At 41.4% G+C, this 13458-nt stretch overlaps 1 protein-coding gene across 2 annotated transcripts; it reads right to left on the bottom strand.

Annotated features, from left to right (window-relative positions):
- Positions 1–250: 250 nt before the first annotated feature.
- elf3 (E74-like factor 3 (ets domain transcription factor, epithelial-specific)) lies at positions 251–3689 on the bottom strand. Of its 2 annotated transcripts, none has more exons than XM_035914145.2 (9): positions 3553–3689; positions 3264–3421; positions 2563–2799; positions 2352–2465; positions 2122–2268; positions 1950–2036; positions 1733–1852; positions 1339–1534; positions 251–1061 (listed from the first exon to the last, which is right to left on the bottom strand). In XM_035914145.2, the coding sequence occupies exons 2-9, from the start codon at positions 3412–3414 to the stop codon at positions 950–952; spliced, it is 1164 nt and encodes a 387-aa protein (XP_035770038.2). In that variant the 5' UTR covers positions 3415–3421; positions 3553–3689; the 3' UTR covers positions 251–949. The 2 variants fall into 2 exon arrangements, with proteins under 2 accessions (XP_035770038.2, XP_006805412.2); XM_006805349.3 differs by having other exon boundaries at positions 3261–3421.
- Between the last annotated feature and the right edge of the window lie 9769 nt (positions 3690–13458).

Raw genomic sequence — 13458 nt, forward strand, 5'->3', positions numbered from 1 at the left:
TTGTCTACTCATAGGTTTTGGTTGTCCCCAGCCTTTTCTCCAGCATCCTGCAGCTCTTGTTGTAGGACTTTCCAACCCCAACACTTTCACTAATGAGGTATCCAATATGTTTGTTTCAACAACATGGTTACTAATAATGAATCTTTATTTGTAAGTAACAAAGTATGTGGAAAAAACTGTCCCCAAACAGAAAGTTGATACATGTCAAAATTTATTTATACAAAAAGACATAAAAACAATTCACATAATTCACATAATGATTGACATAAGATTTACTCCCCTCACAAATCCAGAGCTGATTACATGAAAACAATCACACAAACTGCAACAAATTTTTGACTGATTCACACCAACCAGTCATGTTTAAATTCAGACACTTATGAACTACTCTTTACTCAAACATGGTGTAAACACACTTTATAATAAGTGATACCAAAAGACATGTAGTGCACATCTTTATTTGTTAATGTGAAGTAACTTCACCTACATTTATTTCTAGTTTTTTTGTTTTTCCAAACTTATGTTACACTAAGACACAATATTTTAAAAAAAACTGTGATATGGGAAAATGACAAAGAAGATGTTTATAGTGCTACAGTAGCGAATGAAGACGAGAGTCCTGCATCAACAAAAACAAGTAAATACCAGAGTAAAATCTGTTCATCTGTAAGAGGTTTGCTTTTTCAGCCTTTACTGTCGGTACTTGCACTCACAAGTATCTAAAACAATTTAAAAACATGTGAAACGTCATATTGGTTCATAAAACCTACTAGAGCCATAAACACTGGCTTACATTTTCTGTAACACCTTCCTTCTAAAGGAAGTTAGTGTCTTAAACGTTTGGGGCAGCGAGGATCTTTTCAGACAGGCAACATGGTTAGGCATTTATAGTTCCTGAACTACTGCTCTGACTGGCTTTTCAGTTCTTACCCACTTAGTGACTCATGTCTTACATAGTCATACCAATCTCCTCAATCTTCCAGCCACTGGAGTTTTTTCCAAACTTGTACACAAGCCTCCGGCCATCGACTCGTTCCAGAATCTCCCTCTTATAGTAATACCTGCAGATGGAGAAGTTTCAGTTAGTTGAAGTTCAGCACATAGCATATCATCCCCTTCATCATCTGGTGCTCAGTTTAAAACAACTGAGCATTTTATATGTGAAGCAAAGAGTCTTAATGAGCCCGCCATAACAACTTTCTGACTTTTGTGAGCTGGAGGAGCTATGTATCCAATGCAACTCTGATTAGTTGGGTTAAAGTTTGATTCATAGCAAAAGTATCGAAAAAGTATCTTAAATGTGAAGAAGCTGTTACTGCTGTTACTGCAAGAACTCACCTCATTGCACGGCTGAGCTTTTCATATGTCATGCTGCTGTTTTTCTTCTTCTGGCCCCACATCTGAGCCACAGCCTCAGATTTGAGGAACTTGAAGACACCCTCGCGGCGGTCCTCCCATTTCATTAGGCCCTGGTTCTTTTCTGGGTGGATCAGAATGTCTCTGATGAATTCCCACAGGTGAGTGCCACGAGGTGCTGAAGACAGTGGGATAAAATGAGCTAAATGTCTGTTTGCATGTGCATGCTGTATTAGCATAAAGCAAGCAAGAAGAAAAGATCAATATCTGTGGTCTAGTAAAGATGCAAATGAAATGCAAAATAGAATCTGTAAAATAGTTCAGTGTTCAGATGCATGCCTACTGAAACTGAGTAAGACAGCATTTGTGGGCTTACCGTGTTTGTTTTTCTTTGGATTGTCATACATGTTGCTGCTGTGCTCTCTGCTGACTTTAGGAGGTCGCCCCCGTGGTCGTTTCAATCGGGACTCTCCTTTCTCTGGCTTGATGTACGCTTCTGTCGATGAAATGGTGACTTATCAGAAATGAATCGAAATACAGGGAATGCAAATAACTTCAAACGTTTTTTGTTGTTGTTTTTCTTGTTTACTCACTTGAAATCGGAGGGTAAGAGAACTCGGGGTCAGATTCGCTGCTGCCAGACTCTGGTGACCCGATGCTTGGAAAGCCAAACATGCCAGCTGAATACATGAGAGATATATTTATGTCACATTCTTGAACTTGAATGATAACAAGTCTTGACAAATATGAAGATAAAATACTAACTGTTGGAGGAGGAGCTGTACTCGCTGTCAGAGTGATTATCAGACATGTAGCCAGCGTCTCTCAGTGGAGTCATTGGTCCCATGGTCAGAGTGGTCAGATCATAGTCGTCCTGATAGTCAAATTCTCTTCTGTTGACAGCTTCTTCAGCTGTAAGTACAAATTAGCAAGTCCACTTGTAAACTTGAGTCTACATAATATGTCAACTTTGAACATATCTGTATAAGACGTACCTTGACCAATTTTAATTGTGCTGAGTAGAGGAAAGTTTTGTCCCAGGTTGTCCAAGAAGTTGTCCAAGAGCTGACAGGTCTCGTTCAGTTCTTGTCCTGATAACATCTGCATCTCTGGGGAAGGAACGATTACGAGTTTACATGTATTTTCCATACATAAAAATAATTCTCCTTCACATAGCTAGATGTTAAAAGTAACATAAGCATTTACCAGGCATTTTGGTCTTGTGTTCCTGTAGACTCTGATAGAGGTGTGGGCCAAGCTGCACACCAAAGATCCCAATCATCTGCTCGCGGTTCATCTGGCAAAGGGCGGAGCCATCCATGGCACAGTTTGCCAGACTAAGGGTGTTTGCGTCGAACTTGGTGCTCTCTACTTGGTCACTGATCCACTCCAACACATGATCTGCTGTCCAGTAATTAGGGCTGATCTGCCTGTAGCCCTGACCTGCAGTGACAGCAGAGATTATTTATTATTCCTCAGCTGTGCAGATACACAGTAACAGAAATTTAGCATATTTTCATAAAAACCATGATCTTGGTTCATACACACACGTTTGAATCTGACCTTTTTAGTTTAGCTTAACTCTGAAGCCCTGAAGTTCGGACAAGTAGAGTGAAACTGTTTTCACCATGAGGTCACAGCATTCTCCTGTTGTGCGGTTATGCTGAGTTAAACATTACTTGCCTGGTAAATCATTTAGTGAGTGTCTACATAAGGTCAAAGCAAAGGTGAGCAGGCTGGCTGAAGTTTGAAATGGAGCGTCTGTTTACTTTGAGATTAGTCTGTAGATAAAACCGGACTGGCCTGGTGAACTAAAGCTTCAAAGCCAAGAGACTTATTTTGAAAATCTTTTGTGTGACACAGATCAACTAAACACGTGAAAGGTCAGAAACAACATGTCTCACCACTTATGTTGGGACTGTATGCTGGATTGCTGATTTGCAGCGGACTGATGCTGGACAGCATAGTGGCCTGATGTTGCAGCACATCTGGCAAACCAGTCTGATACATGGTTAGGTTGGCATGAGTCAGAACAGTGCTGAGGCACGGCGATGACATGGAGACACTGAAACATAGAAAATGCTTGTTTACATACCAGAAACACTAGCAAACAGGAAACCAGCAAACAAAGCTTATTAAAAGCAGGATCATTGAAGCGTGAAGCGATTATTTGAGTTAGGTATGTATATAATTTACCTGATTACAACACTGGCCACAATATGATGAAACAGAAAGACGTCCTAAGACAATCCAGTGTCAGGATCCTGCTGTTTGAGTGCCACTCTGCGTCTGTATCCACGGCAAAAAAATGTACCTGCTTTCACCTTTTGAGCTTTATAGCTGTGGGGGATGGACTCAGGTAAATTCAGGGGAATTCCACCTGAACATGGCCACGCCTCCATTGCTACTCCTCCCCCAGTTTCCTGAGAACTCGATCAACAAAACAAACCTGCCTTTTATTCTCCGCTTATATTTCTACATCATATTTTGTACTGACTGGGCAAGCTTTTTTTCTTTTTCCTCAGAGTTTTGTTGCTTGACATTTCTTCTGTTCCATTACGGTTCTTATTCTGGGTCCCTTTTGAAATACTTTTTGTACATTTCTACTGTTTTTGAACTAACTTGACATATTAAATGTGAAGGTATTGACGCAGACACGTTTCACATCAGTGAGGAGTGTGTGTGACAGACATTTGCAAATAGTCACAATCTAAAAAATAGACACAAAGAGGTGCCTGTGTGGACAGCTACCTTTATCAGTTTTACCAGTCAACACAGGCAAACAGTGATAAAAGCATGTTATGTAGTTCTACTGCACCCAGCTGCCCTGTTTGACAAACACTAAGCTGAGTGGTGACCTCATATTTACCAGGTTATACACATAAACACACACAGGCACAGAGAAAGATTTTCATGACAAGAAAAACGTTTGTATTGATCAACCTGTATCTTTAATACTCGTGTGAACATGAAAATATGACTTGTACATCCAAAATATCCAGCAGTAAGTTTTTGCCCAAAATATGTGCATTTCTATCTCAGCCTTGATGTCCAGGATGACTGACATTTATTTTATGGACCTGCCTCACATATTTAGCCAGGTTTATGACTGCTGGGCCATATCTGACCTAGACTACGCTTGTAGACTGCACCACATCAAGCCTTTTGACCCATGTTTGACCCATGTTTGACCCATGTTTGACCCATGTTTGACCCATGTTTGTGGGGGAACTGAGCTGTAAGTCCTAAAAGCAGCTCAGATTAGGCCTAAATGTGTCTGTTTCCAAAGTCTCTACCAAGCTAAAACAAACCACACCTGCCAAACCTCTTATCAGTGCACAAAGCCTTCAGTTCATGTTACCAGCGATGGCAAAAGCTTAATGAAGTTATGTTGCCTGTTGACTTCAGAGGTGCTGTAAGTTATTCTTACTCTGAAACAGTCAGCACACTGTATGTTTCCCTTGCTCCAGTCACAATTGTAGAAAGTTAAGAGTGTCCAGCTCTCTTAACATTACTGTACCTAGATACATATAACAGCTCAAAGCCTAGAGAAGTGTGAACTTCATCCTTATAACAGCAAAGAAATATCAGTGGCCATATTGTTAGTATTGGGTACTAATACTTGTTTAGATAAACATCAGAGGATATGAACACAAGAGGGCATGTTGATAATTATTCCATCCTAATGGTAAGATGGTATTCTGCAGACACAGAGTGTAAGTGCTCTGTTCAGGTGTCATATTGCAGAAAGAAACAGGTTTTCTGTCTAATGCCTGACTCAGTGCTGATACCTAGTGGTTAGTAACCTCCTGCCAAAGCCTACAGCATTTGTAAAGTATTTGTTCTGCTAATATAAAAAAGGATCTCTTACAATATGGGTTGGCTTGGCCAAGTATAGAAAGAAATACAGATATACCATAAAAATGTACCATTGAAATACTGTCAATTATTGCTTTTTTAAAAAAGGCTTTAAAAAGTAACATTGTTGTTACGTTTCATGTCGTATTAGAGTTTTGTTGTACTCTTTAATCTCTTGGGTGACTGTTTAGGACCAGGGTCTGTGGTCCCTGTAAAATAGTGTTTTTCTTGTCCTCGATCATTGATTCCAGAAGTAATCATGAAATTCAGCAACAGGAAGCTATGGTTTTCTACACGAGTGCTGTAACTACCACAAAGTGTTTAACGCAGCACAGCGCAGATATTCATTTGTATGCAAATAAAAAGGCATCATGGATTTTATTTTTTTGACTCAGTGTGTTGAAATGTTTTGCAGTGAAACACAAATATGCTCCCAGCAAGAGAAATAACATGGAACACTGGAGAAATGAACTCATTTAACCAAATCAAAGTAAACTTTGTCATCTCTATAGCCAGTGCAGCACACAGAGACGAGACAACGAGGCTCCAGTTAAATCGGTGAAAAAAAAGCAAATAGATATAAAAGAAGTAATAAAAACCTGCATATTATCCAAATTGGCCAGTCAGCATCAGCATTAGCAAAACAAGTAACTGCCTCTGTTATTCATAGGCCAATAAACACATCATCACTCTGTATATTTAAGTTCACAAAGAATAAAGGTATGAGACCACAAAAGAACTCGTGCTTTAGGCCTTAAAGTCGAATGTTTTTCTTCTGATGCATGCTTGGGGACATAGCAATAAGTACACATCTGGTTCAACATTAAGCATTGCAGTTATGAAAGCCTGCTTTCAGTGACAGGAACACCAGGAGACCAGACACGTCTTGTTTGCTGAAACACTTCTCTCATACTGCCTTGAAAAAGAAAAACCAGAACAGAAGAAGAAGAATGTGGTTTTCAATTTAAAAGAAAATCACCAAGTTTGACTTTGGAGTAATGTGTGTTGTACTTCAATCATTTAGAATTTAGGCAACTTTCATGTATATCCGACATTTTTCACAGCTCAACACTTGGATCTTCAATTCTTTGCACTTTTTGTCCCAATACTTGGAATCAGAAACCTGAGCTAGAGCAAAAAGACTTTAGCAGTTTTTATGTATTAACCTCCTACATCACAGCGGTACAGAATTTACTGTTCTCAACGTTGTTCCTGTTTTAATTAGGCTTTGCGTTATTCATAGAGGCATTTTTGAATTAATGACATTCCCGCGCTACCATCAGATCATAATAAACTGATCAGTATTATTAGGAGAGAATTTAAAAGTCCTAAAACATATCACTTGTCTCTGGTCATAAAATGAGGGTGAGACGTCACAGGCTCTCATTCAGAGTGAGAAGAGATATTAGGTGTGGACAGGTGGTGACGTGTGTCCTATAATCCTATTTCCTACTAACCTTTGGAATCTGTTTCAGTCAGTAATTGCTAAAGAGCATTGCTTTCTCCCAGATTTCACAATGCTGCTCACTCAGTTTCCCCAGCGGATTACAGGAATGCTACACAACAGGTTTTTGCTTTCATCGCCTGAAGACCAACGGACAAATTCTTTCATCGCCTTCAATTCATGCTCTTTTTCGTCATTCTTCATTACTCTACCTGGACTATTGCTACAGTTGGGGCATTTCACAGATGTTTCGCAGAATATGCCTTTAGCCCAATCACAACCCACATTAAAGTTTTACTGTGACCCCCTTTCAACAATATAGTTTCAATAAATGTAATTAGATTTATGCAACATGATGAAAAATTTAATGGTGTTTTCCTATAATGATGTTGCAATATGAACATGACACCAGACATCTCAAACAGCAAAACAATATTAACTACAAATAAAGAACCCTGTGGAACTCCATAATTAACCTCAGTGTGTGAAGAGGACTCTCCATTTACATGCACAAACTGGAGTCTATTAGATAGATATGATACAAACCACTGCAGCACAGTACCTGTAATACCTACAGCATGTTCTAATTGCTCTAATAGGATATTATGGTCGACAGTATCGAACGCTGCACTGAGGTCTAGCAGGACAAGCACAGAGATGAGTCCACTGTCAGAGGCCATAAGAAGATCATTTGTAACCATTTGTAACCATGCTGCATGGATCTCGTTGTGTCTCAGTTTGTGAGTTTCCAGTTTAGTTCAGTTTGCTTTTGTATAACTTTCCCCTGCCAGCAAGTAAAGCTGAGTTCTTTGTGTTTAAACCTCGTGCCTGCATTTTGGGTCCAACTGCTGCCTGCCGCACAGCGATTCATGACAGTTGTTTACATATTAATTATATTTTTACCAATTGTTTTTGTTGTTGAGAATTTTAATTGTAATTTTTGTGTTATAGTTTATCAACAGTATTTGTTTTAATTTGTTTAGTGGTTTGCGTGCACTTAAGATTAAAAAAAAAAGAAAAAAGATCACCACCACAGCAGACCCGATGGCATTTTCATGCTTCGCAGCATCACTTATTCAATAATCACAGGTAACAGTACATTCAACGGCTGCAGCTCTCCCACTGGCAGCCGTACATCACCACCACCAAACCTGCAGCAGCATCGCAGAACACGCCCTGCCACATACCCCTATCGCCCGCTTCACCCCACTCCGCGAGCAGGCGAGGGAATTGGCCCGGACCATCGGCGCCCAGCGACGGGGAAGTGTCCACTCTGGCAGTCGCCCGCGCCTCCAGCGGAATCCCGGGAGCTGGCCTGATGGCCACCCATATGGCAAGCAGCGGCGGCGCAGCAGGAGTGGAAGTGAGCCGGGGCTCAGAGCAGGGGCGATTTTAGCCCATTCAAAGCACGCCCAAAGATTTCTTACTTTTTTTGACAATATTTGGTGTTTGTGTGACACACTACTAAAAATAAAAAAAGCATACAGTACTTAATTGAGATGGAACATTTTAACAACAAAAGTATAGATAACCCCCCCCCCCCCCCCCCCCCCAAAACAAATGGTTTGTTCCAGCTCTCCCCTGCTCTGGCTCTAGCACCGTTGCTGCCAGAGCGATGGTGGCTGATAGTGATGGGATTTCCGGCTCTTTTTAGAGATCCGGCTCTTTCGGCTCCGAACCGGCTCTTCAGGTTGTTTTGTTGCTTTAATTAATTTATTATTAACAATAATATAAAATTATGCACAAAAGGAATTACTAATGTTAAAAAAAGTGGTTTTATTTATATATGTTTATATATGGCCCCTAGAGACAAAGCACGTACAAACTCTAAAGCATATACAAACTCCAAAAAGCACGTACAAACTCTAAAACACATTTCTAGCGTTAACTGAACTTCCAAAACAGAGCTACCCAGATCACTTAAATTACACAATTGAAAGCATGTGTGTATTGTTTGTGTATTTATAGACAAGCACTCATATTTATTCAAATAATTAAAAAAAAAAAATTATTTACCTGTTACTACCACACACCAAATCCGGTTGTTGATACTTCCTGGCTTGTGTAGCCACGAGGTAACAAAAGCTCAACACTGCGCCCTAGCATCCTGGAGCACTTCTGTTGTCTTTTGTACGTGTTTTGAGTTTTTACGTGTTTTGGAGTTTGTACATGCTTCGGGGTTTGTAAGTGTGTCTGAGGTTTTTTTTACGCGTTTTGGAGTTTTTACATGTTTTGTCTCTAAGGGCCACCATAAATATACTTTATTTATTCACTCCACATAAAATGTAATAAATAAATCATATAATACAAAAACCAACTATTCACATTTCAACTTTTTACTATTTAAATTTTCAGCTTTTTCCTTTAAAGTTCCATTTAAAGTGAAACAACACAAAACACTGCAAACCACAACACAATTAAATATAGATTAAAATATTAAAACAAAAAGAAGATGCATATTCTCTGTCATATGGGCCTGCATGATTTCTGAATCCTTTATCATCTGCAACTGAAAATAGCGGATGATTACTATACCTTTCTAATGTGACGTTGTTGTCCCTGCTCACTTTCTCTCTGGCTCTGTTCCTGTGCTACTGCAAGTGTAACTAACGCCCCTCCCCCCTCTGCCCAGCGCAAAGTACAGGCGCGCATGCGGAGTTTAGCGAAAAAAGGGCGAGAGAGAGGGTGAGAGAAAGAAAAAAAAACATCACGGCTCGCGTCGTTCACTTCAGAGAGTCGGCTCTAAGAGCCATTTCGTTCGCGAACGACCCATCACTAGTGGCTGAGACGCAGCGGAGCAGAGGTGGAAGTGCCTGGCTTAAAACAGGACATGTTAACTGCATTTAACCTTCTGTTACTCTTAATATATTTGGTAGGAGTCAGACCATGTTTCTTTTAGCTGAAAAACATTACACCAGGTAACCTGCAGTGTTGAAAACGTGTGTTTGCTGCCCTACAATCCGTCCTCCTGTAGTAAAATCAGTGATATTTGACCGTCCTGTTGCTCCCATTGAAATGTATACAGCCTATTTAAAATCTAAAACTTAACATTGTCCGCAGCCTGCTGTTGTTACCACTGTCCTGTTAGAAATGTAATGACTGGTTATTTTGTCATATGTGCTGATATTGAACCCAAGGTACTAACTAGCTAACTGACTGGATGCCCATTAACCTTATAACTCCTGTTGTGTGTGTGTGTGTGTGTGTGTGTGTGTGTGTGTGTGTGTGTGTACAGAGAGACAGCCAGGTTCATAATGGATATAAGGAAGGAGCCACATTCAGGTAAAAGTGTAAAATCAAATGATCCATCAATAAAGGATAATGTTAGATCAGTGTTTCAATATTTATATCTTTTATTAGATATACATGTGGTTTGGTTATTTGCCTTTTGGCTGAAAGTACACTGAGAGAGGACTTTTTTATTAGTGATCTTAATACTATTTTTTTAATCTAATTGAATACAATCTATTTGTGTATGATTGTCAGTCCAAAGAGGGAGAGAGGAAAGAGGGGGACATGAAGAGAAAGTACAAGGTCAGGAAGAACCAGATAAGAAAACAGACAGGGAGCAGTGACAGGCAGAAACTGTTAAACTGACAAAGAAAAACAAACAACAAATTTTACTCACACAATCTGGAAGTTGTGTCCTCCCTATATTAAAGCTGCTATACAGAATCTGCTAAACAAACTGGGTTGCCAGCCCTGGCACTGCATTACCATATTGAGCTTCAGTCAGAGGAAGTCGCGGTTGCCAAAAACTTTTTGAAGCTCAAGAGTGAGGCTGGTGCCATCCCACATATGTTAACATTGTACAATCTTCTGGATAATCAGATCTTCCCCAAACTGAAAACTGTTATTCAGGTTGCCCTAACAAACCCAGTTAGCAGCTGTAGCTGTGAGAGGTCTTTTAGTGTCTTGAGTCAGCTCCATACCTGGCTCAGAAGGACCATGGGTCAAAGCAGACTCCAGCACCTGGCTGTGATGTCAGTTGAGAAAGAGATGCGGCCTCCCTGCTGCTGCGGAGCCTGGGGCGGTCTGCTAGCCTCCACCCCGGAGGGAAGGGTAACATCTCTTGGGTCTGGGTGCCGTTTCCCCCTCTGGGGGCGAGGATACCTGGACCCGGGGTATAGAGTATGTTTGGGGAGTGTGATTGTGTGTACATGTCCATTTACGTTTATTCCTACGTTGGGTGAGTGCTGAGTGTTTGTATATGTGTGCATGAGGGTGGGAATGCATGTCTGTGTCTGTGTGTGCCTGTTTGTCTGTGTCTATATGTCAGGTCGGGTCTTAGACTCCACCTCTCTGGGAACTCCCAGGCCCTCCAAGTGTGGAGGCCTATCTCCCCTCACCACACTCCCTGCCGGTGACTGATGCCCTCAGGGGTCGGTGCATTGTTGGTTCTTGGTGTCCGGGGCTGGGCGCTCAGGTCATGTGCCAGCTCACTCCTGGTGGCTACTTGGCGGGGCCTGGCGCCTGCTGCTCAGTCGGGCCTCTTCCGGGGCGCGGAGGGCCCTCGGGCCTCCGGCCTCTGTGCCTGCGGCTCGGTTCACTCTGGCACAGCTGGCTGCCGGCGGAGCCGACGAGCACGCCGGTGCAGCCCCCTCTAGTTTCTGCCCGGTGGCTACTGGGTGACCCCTCGTCTGGGTATCCTCAGCCCTTCCCATGAAGGTGGCACGGATGCCCCTCCGGTGGTCCTCCTTGGGCTCTTGTACTCTGGGGCCTCTGGATGTCTGGGGCCTGGATCTCCTCCATGCCTGCTTCATGCCCTGGGGGGCGGGGCTATGGCGCTCTACATCCTCTTGCAGACCATTACATGGGGAAACCATTTGAATACAAGCGCGCCGATCCACACAGGTGTGCACACAGGTGTTCACTGTTTGTAGACTTAAATCACACCTTTCTTGGCTGCTACTTCAAAGCACATTGTGCGCTGTCTGTCCTGCGTGCTGCACAACAACATTCAATATTTAGTATTTACTGCTGTTTACACTTAGCTAGATTAATGCGATGGTGTTGTGTATAGTATGTTGCTTTGTTTTGGGTTTTTTTTGCTTGTTTTCTTTTCTTTTTCTCTCAACAGGTGATCCCGGAGATATTTTTTTCCCCCCCTTTCTCACTGTCCCTCTCCCCTTCTGTTTTTCTTTTCCTTCCTCTTTCTTTCTCCCTTTCCTATCCATCACTCATGTCTGTCCCGTCTGTAACAACTGAAAATAAAATAAAATAAATAATAAAAACAAAGGTCGATCAAATGGACCAATACGGCAATGCCATGATGATCCATTTGGCAAAATAAATCCATTGGGTATCCTTGTTGGTCTTCAGACAACAATTCTGACGGCTAAAGAACCAAATGGGACAGGCAAAAAAAAAAAAAAAAAAAAAAAAAAAAAAAGAGATGCGTGAGAGACTTGAACACCAAAATGTGATAGACAGATCTGCCAACCTCAGGATAAAAGAAAAGAAAAAATCTGCAGAGCCATGTTAGTATCTGCAGTAAAGATCTTTTCATACATTGTACCATAAGCCAAGGTGTCTCCATTTTTCAAGTTTTTTAATAATATTTCGTACATTTCAAGGACTCTTCTATTTTTGGAGTGTATTTTTTATGTATCTGTATTGTATTATACATTAAAAGTGTTATATTAAAAGTGAATCTCTGTCCAGAAAATGCAGTCAGTGTACGTTTTACTCACTGTGAGCATCATTCATTATTCTCCCAGTAATTAAGGTTAGGATATGTATTTTTATTCCAATCCATTCTTCTTTAGCAGCATTTAAATAACCTTTATCAGATTTGATGGTTTTGTTACAGACTTTTCAAAAAAGTGTTTTGCTTTTTTTTTTTTCACAAATGTGGGATTAAATTGTTAAAATGTACAAAACAGTGATGTCATGTTTTGTGACCCAGGCACAGAGAGATTTGATGAATTTAAGAATCTTACGATTTAATAAAGAAATTTGCAGACTTGCACAGAGATGGTAAAATTATGATGACTGATAACGGAGACGAAGACAGCAGACGACGAGGACAGAGAGGAACAGGTTTAAATGCACCAAGGAGACAGTCAGAGAGAACTCGGGACAACTGGAGATATTTAGGGATGCAGGGACTGACAGAGACGGGGAAAATAAACTTCACTCGTCACGAAGAGACGTCGTGACGAGTGAAGTTTATTTTGCCTGGATAGGCTCTGGGTGCTCAGCACCCCCAAAACTCTGATCCTAGAATCGCCCCTGGCTCAGAGGCAGCTGGGCAGACGGGCGGACAGCATGCCGCCCTCAGGCGCCGCCGCGCACTTCGACCTCCAGCTTAGCTGGTCCCGCTGGCGCGCCAGCCTCCGGCTCACCCCGAGCCGCACGCTGTCCACCCTTACAGTGATCCCCCGGTTGCTGTAACAGTTCCTACATTTAACGGCTGCAGCCCTCCTGCTGCCAGCTGTACACATCAACACCAAAAACAACAGCAGCACAAGCAGCGCACAGGTTTTAAGCCGGTGAGGCTTCATTGTAGATGCAGTGAAGGTGAGTCCATCTCACCTGCAGCAGCATCGCAGACCACGGCCGCCACAATAATAAAACATTTTTTATTTAATTATAAATAAATTATTTCTCCTAATTATGTCCTGGGTTTTAAGTAATGAATAATACAAAAGGAAAAATCACAAAAACACTTAAGGTCATGAAAATTAATTGAGATTTAGCAATTCAATGAGGCATCCACCTTATTTATTGAAAAGTATCGGTATTGGTATTGGCGATACTGGCCCGAATTTACTTGGTATCGGATCGATACCAAAATA

Source organism: Neolamprologus brichardi, chromosome 13 (assembly GCF_056152115.1).
Source record: "Neolamprologus brichardi isolate AB-2024 chromosome 13, ASM5615211v1, whole genome shotgun sequence".
Classification (NCBI taxonomy): Eukaryota; Metazoa; Chordata; class Actinopteri; order Cichliformes; family Cichlidae; genus Neolamprologus; species Neolamprologus brichardi.

Bases quoted from the DNA above. Each gene is read 5' to 3' on its own strand.
- elf3 (XM_006805349.3), bottom strand. From the start codon at position 3,414: ATGTCATCGCCGTGCCTCAGCACTGTTCTGACTCATGCCAACCTAACC. The intron at 1,853-1,949 runs GTGAGTAAACAA...TTTCATCGACAG, and splicing joins CTCTTACCCTCCGATTTCAA to AAGCGTACATCAAGCCAGAG. The intron at 1,062-1,338 runs GTGAGTTCTTGC...CTCCATCTGCAG, and splicing joins AAGCTCAGCCGTGCAATGAG to GTATTACTATAAGAGGGAGA.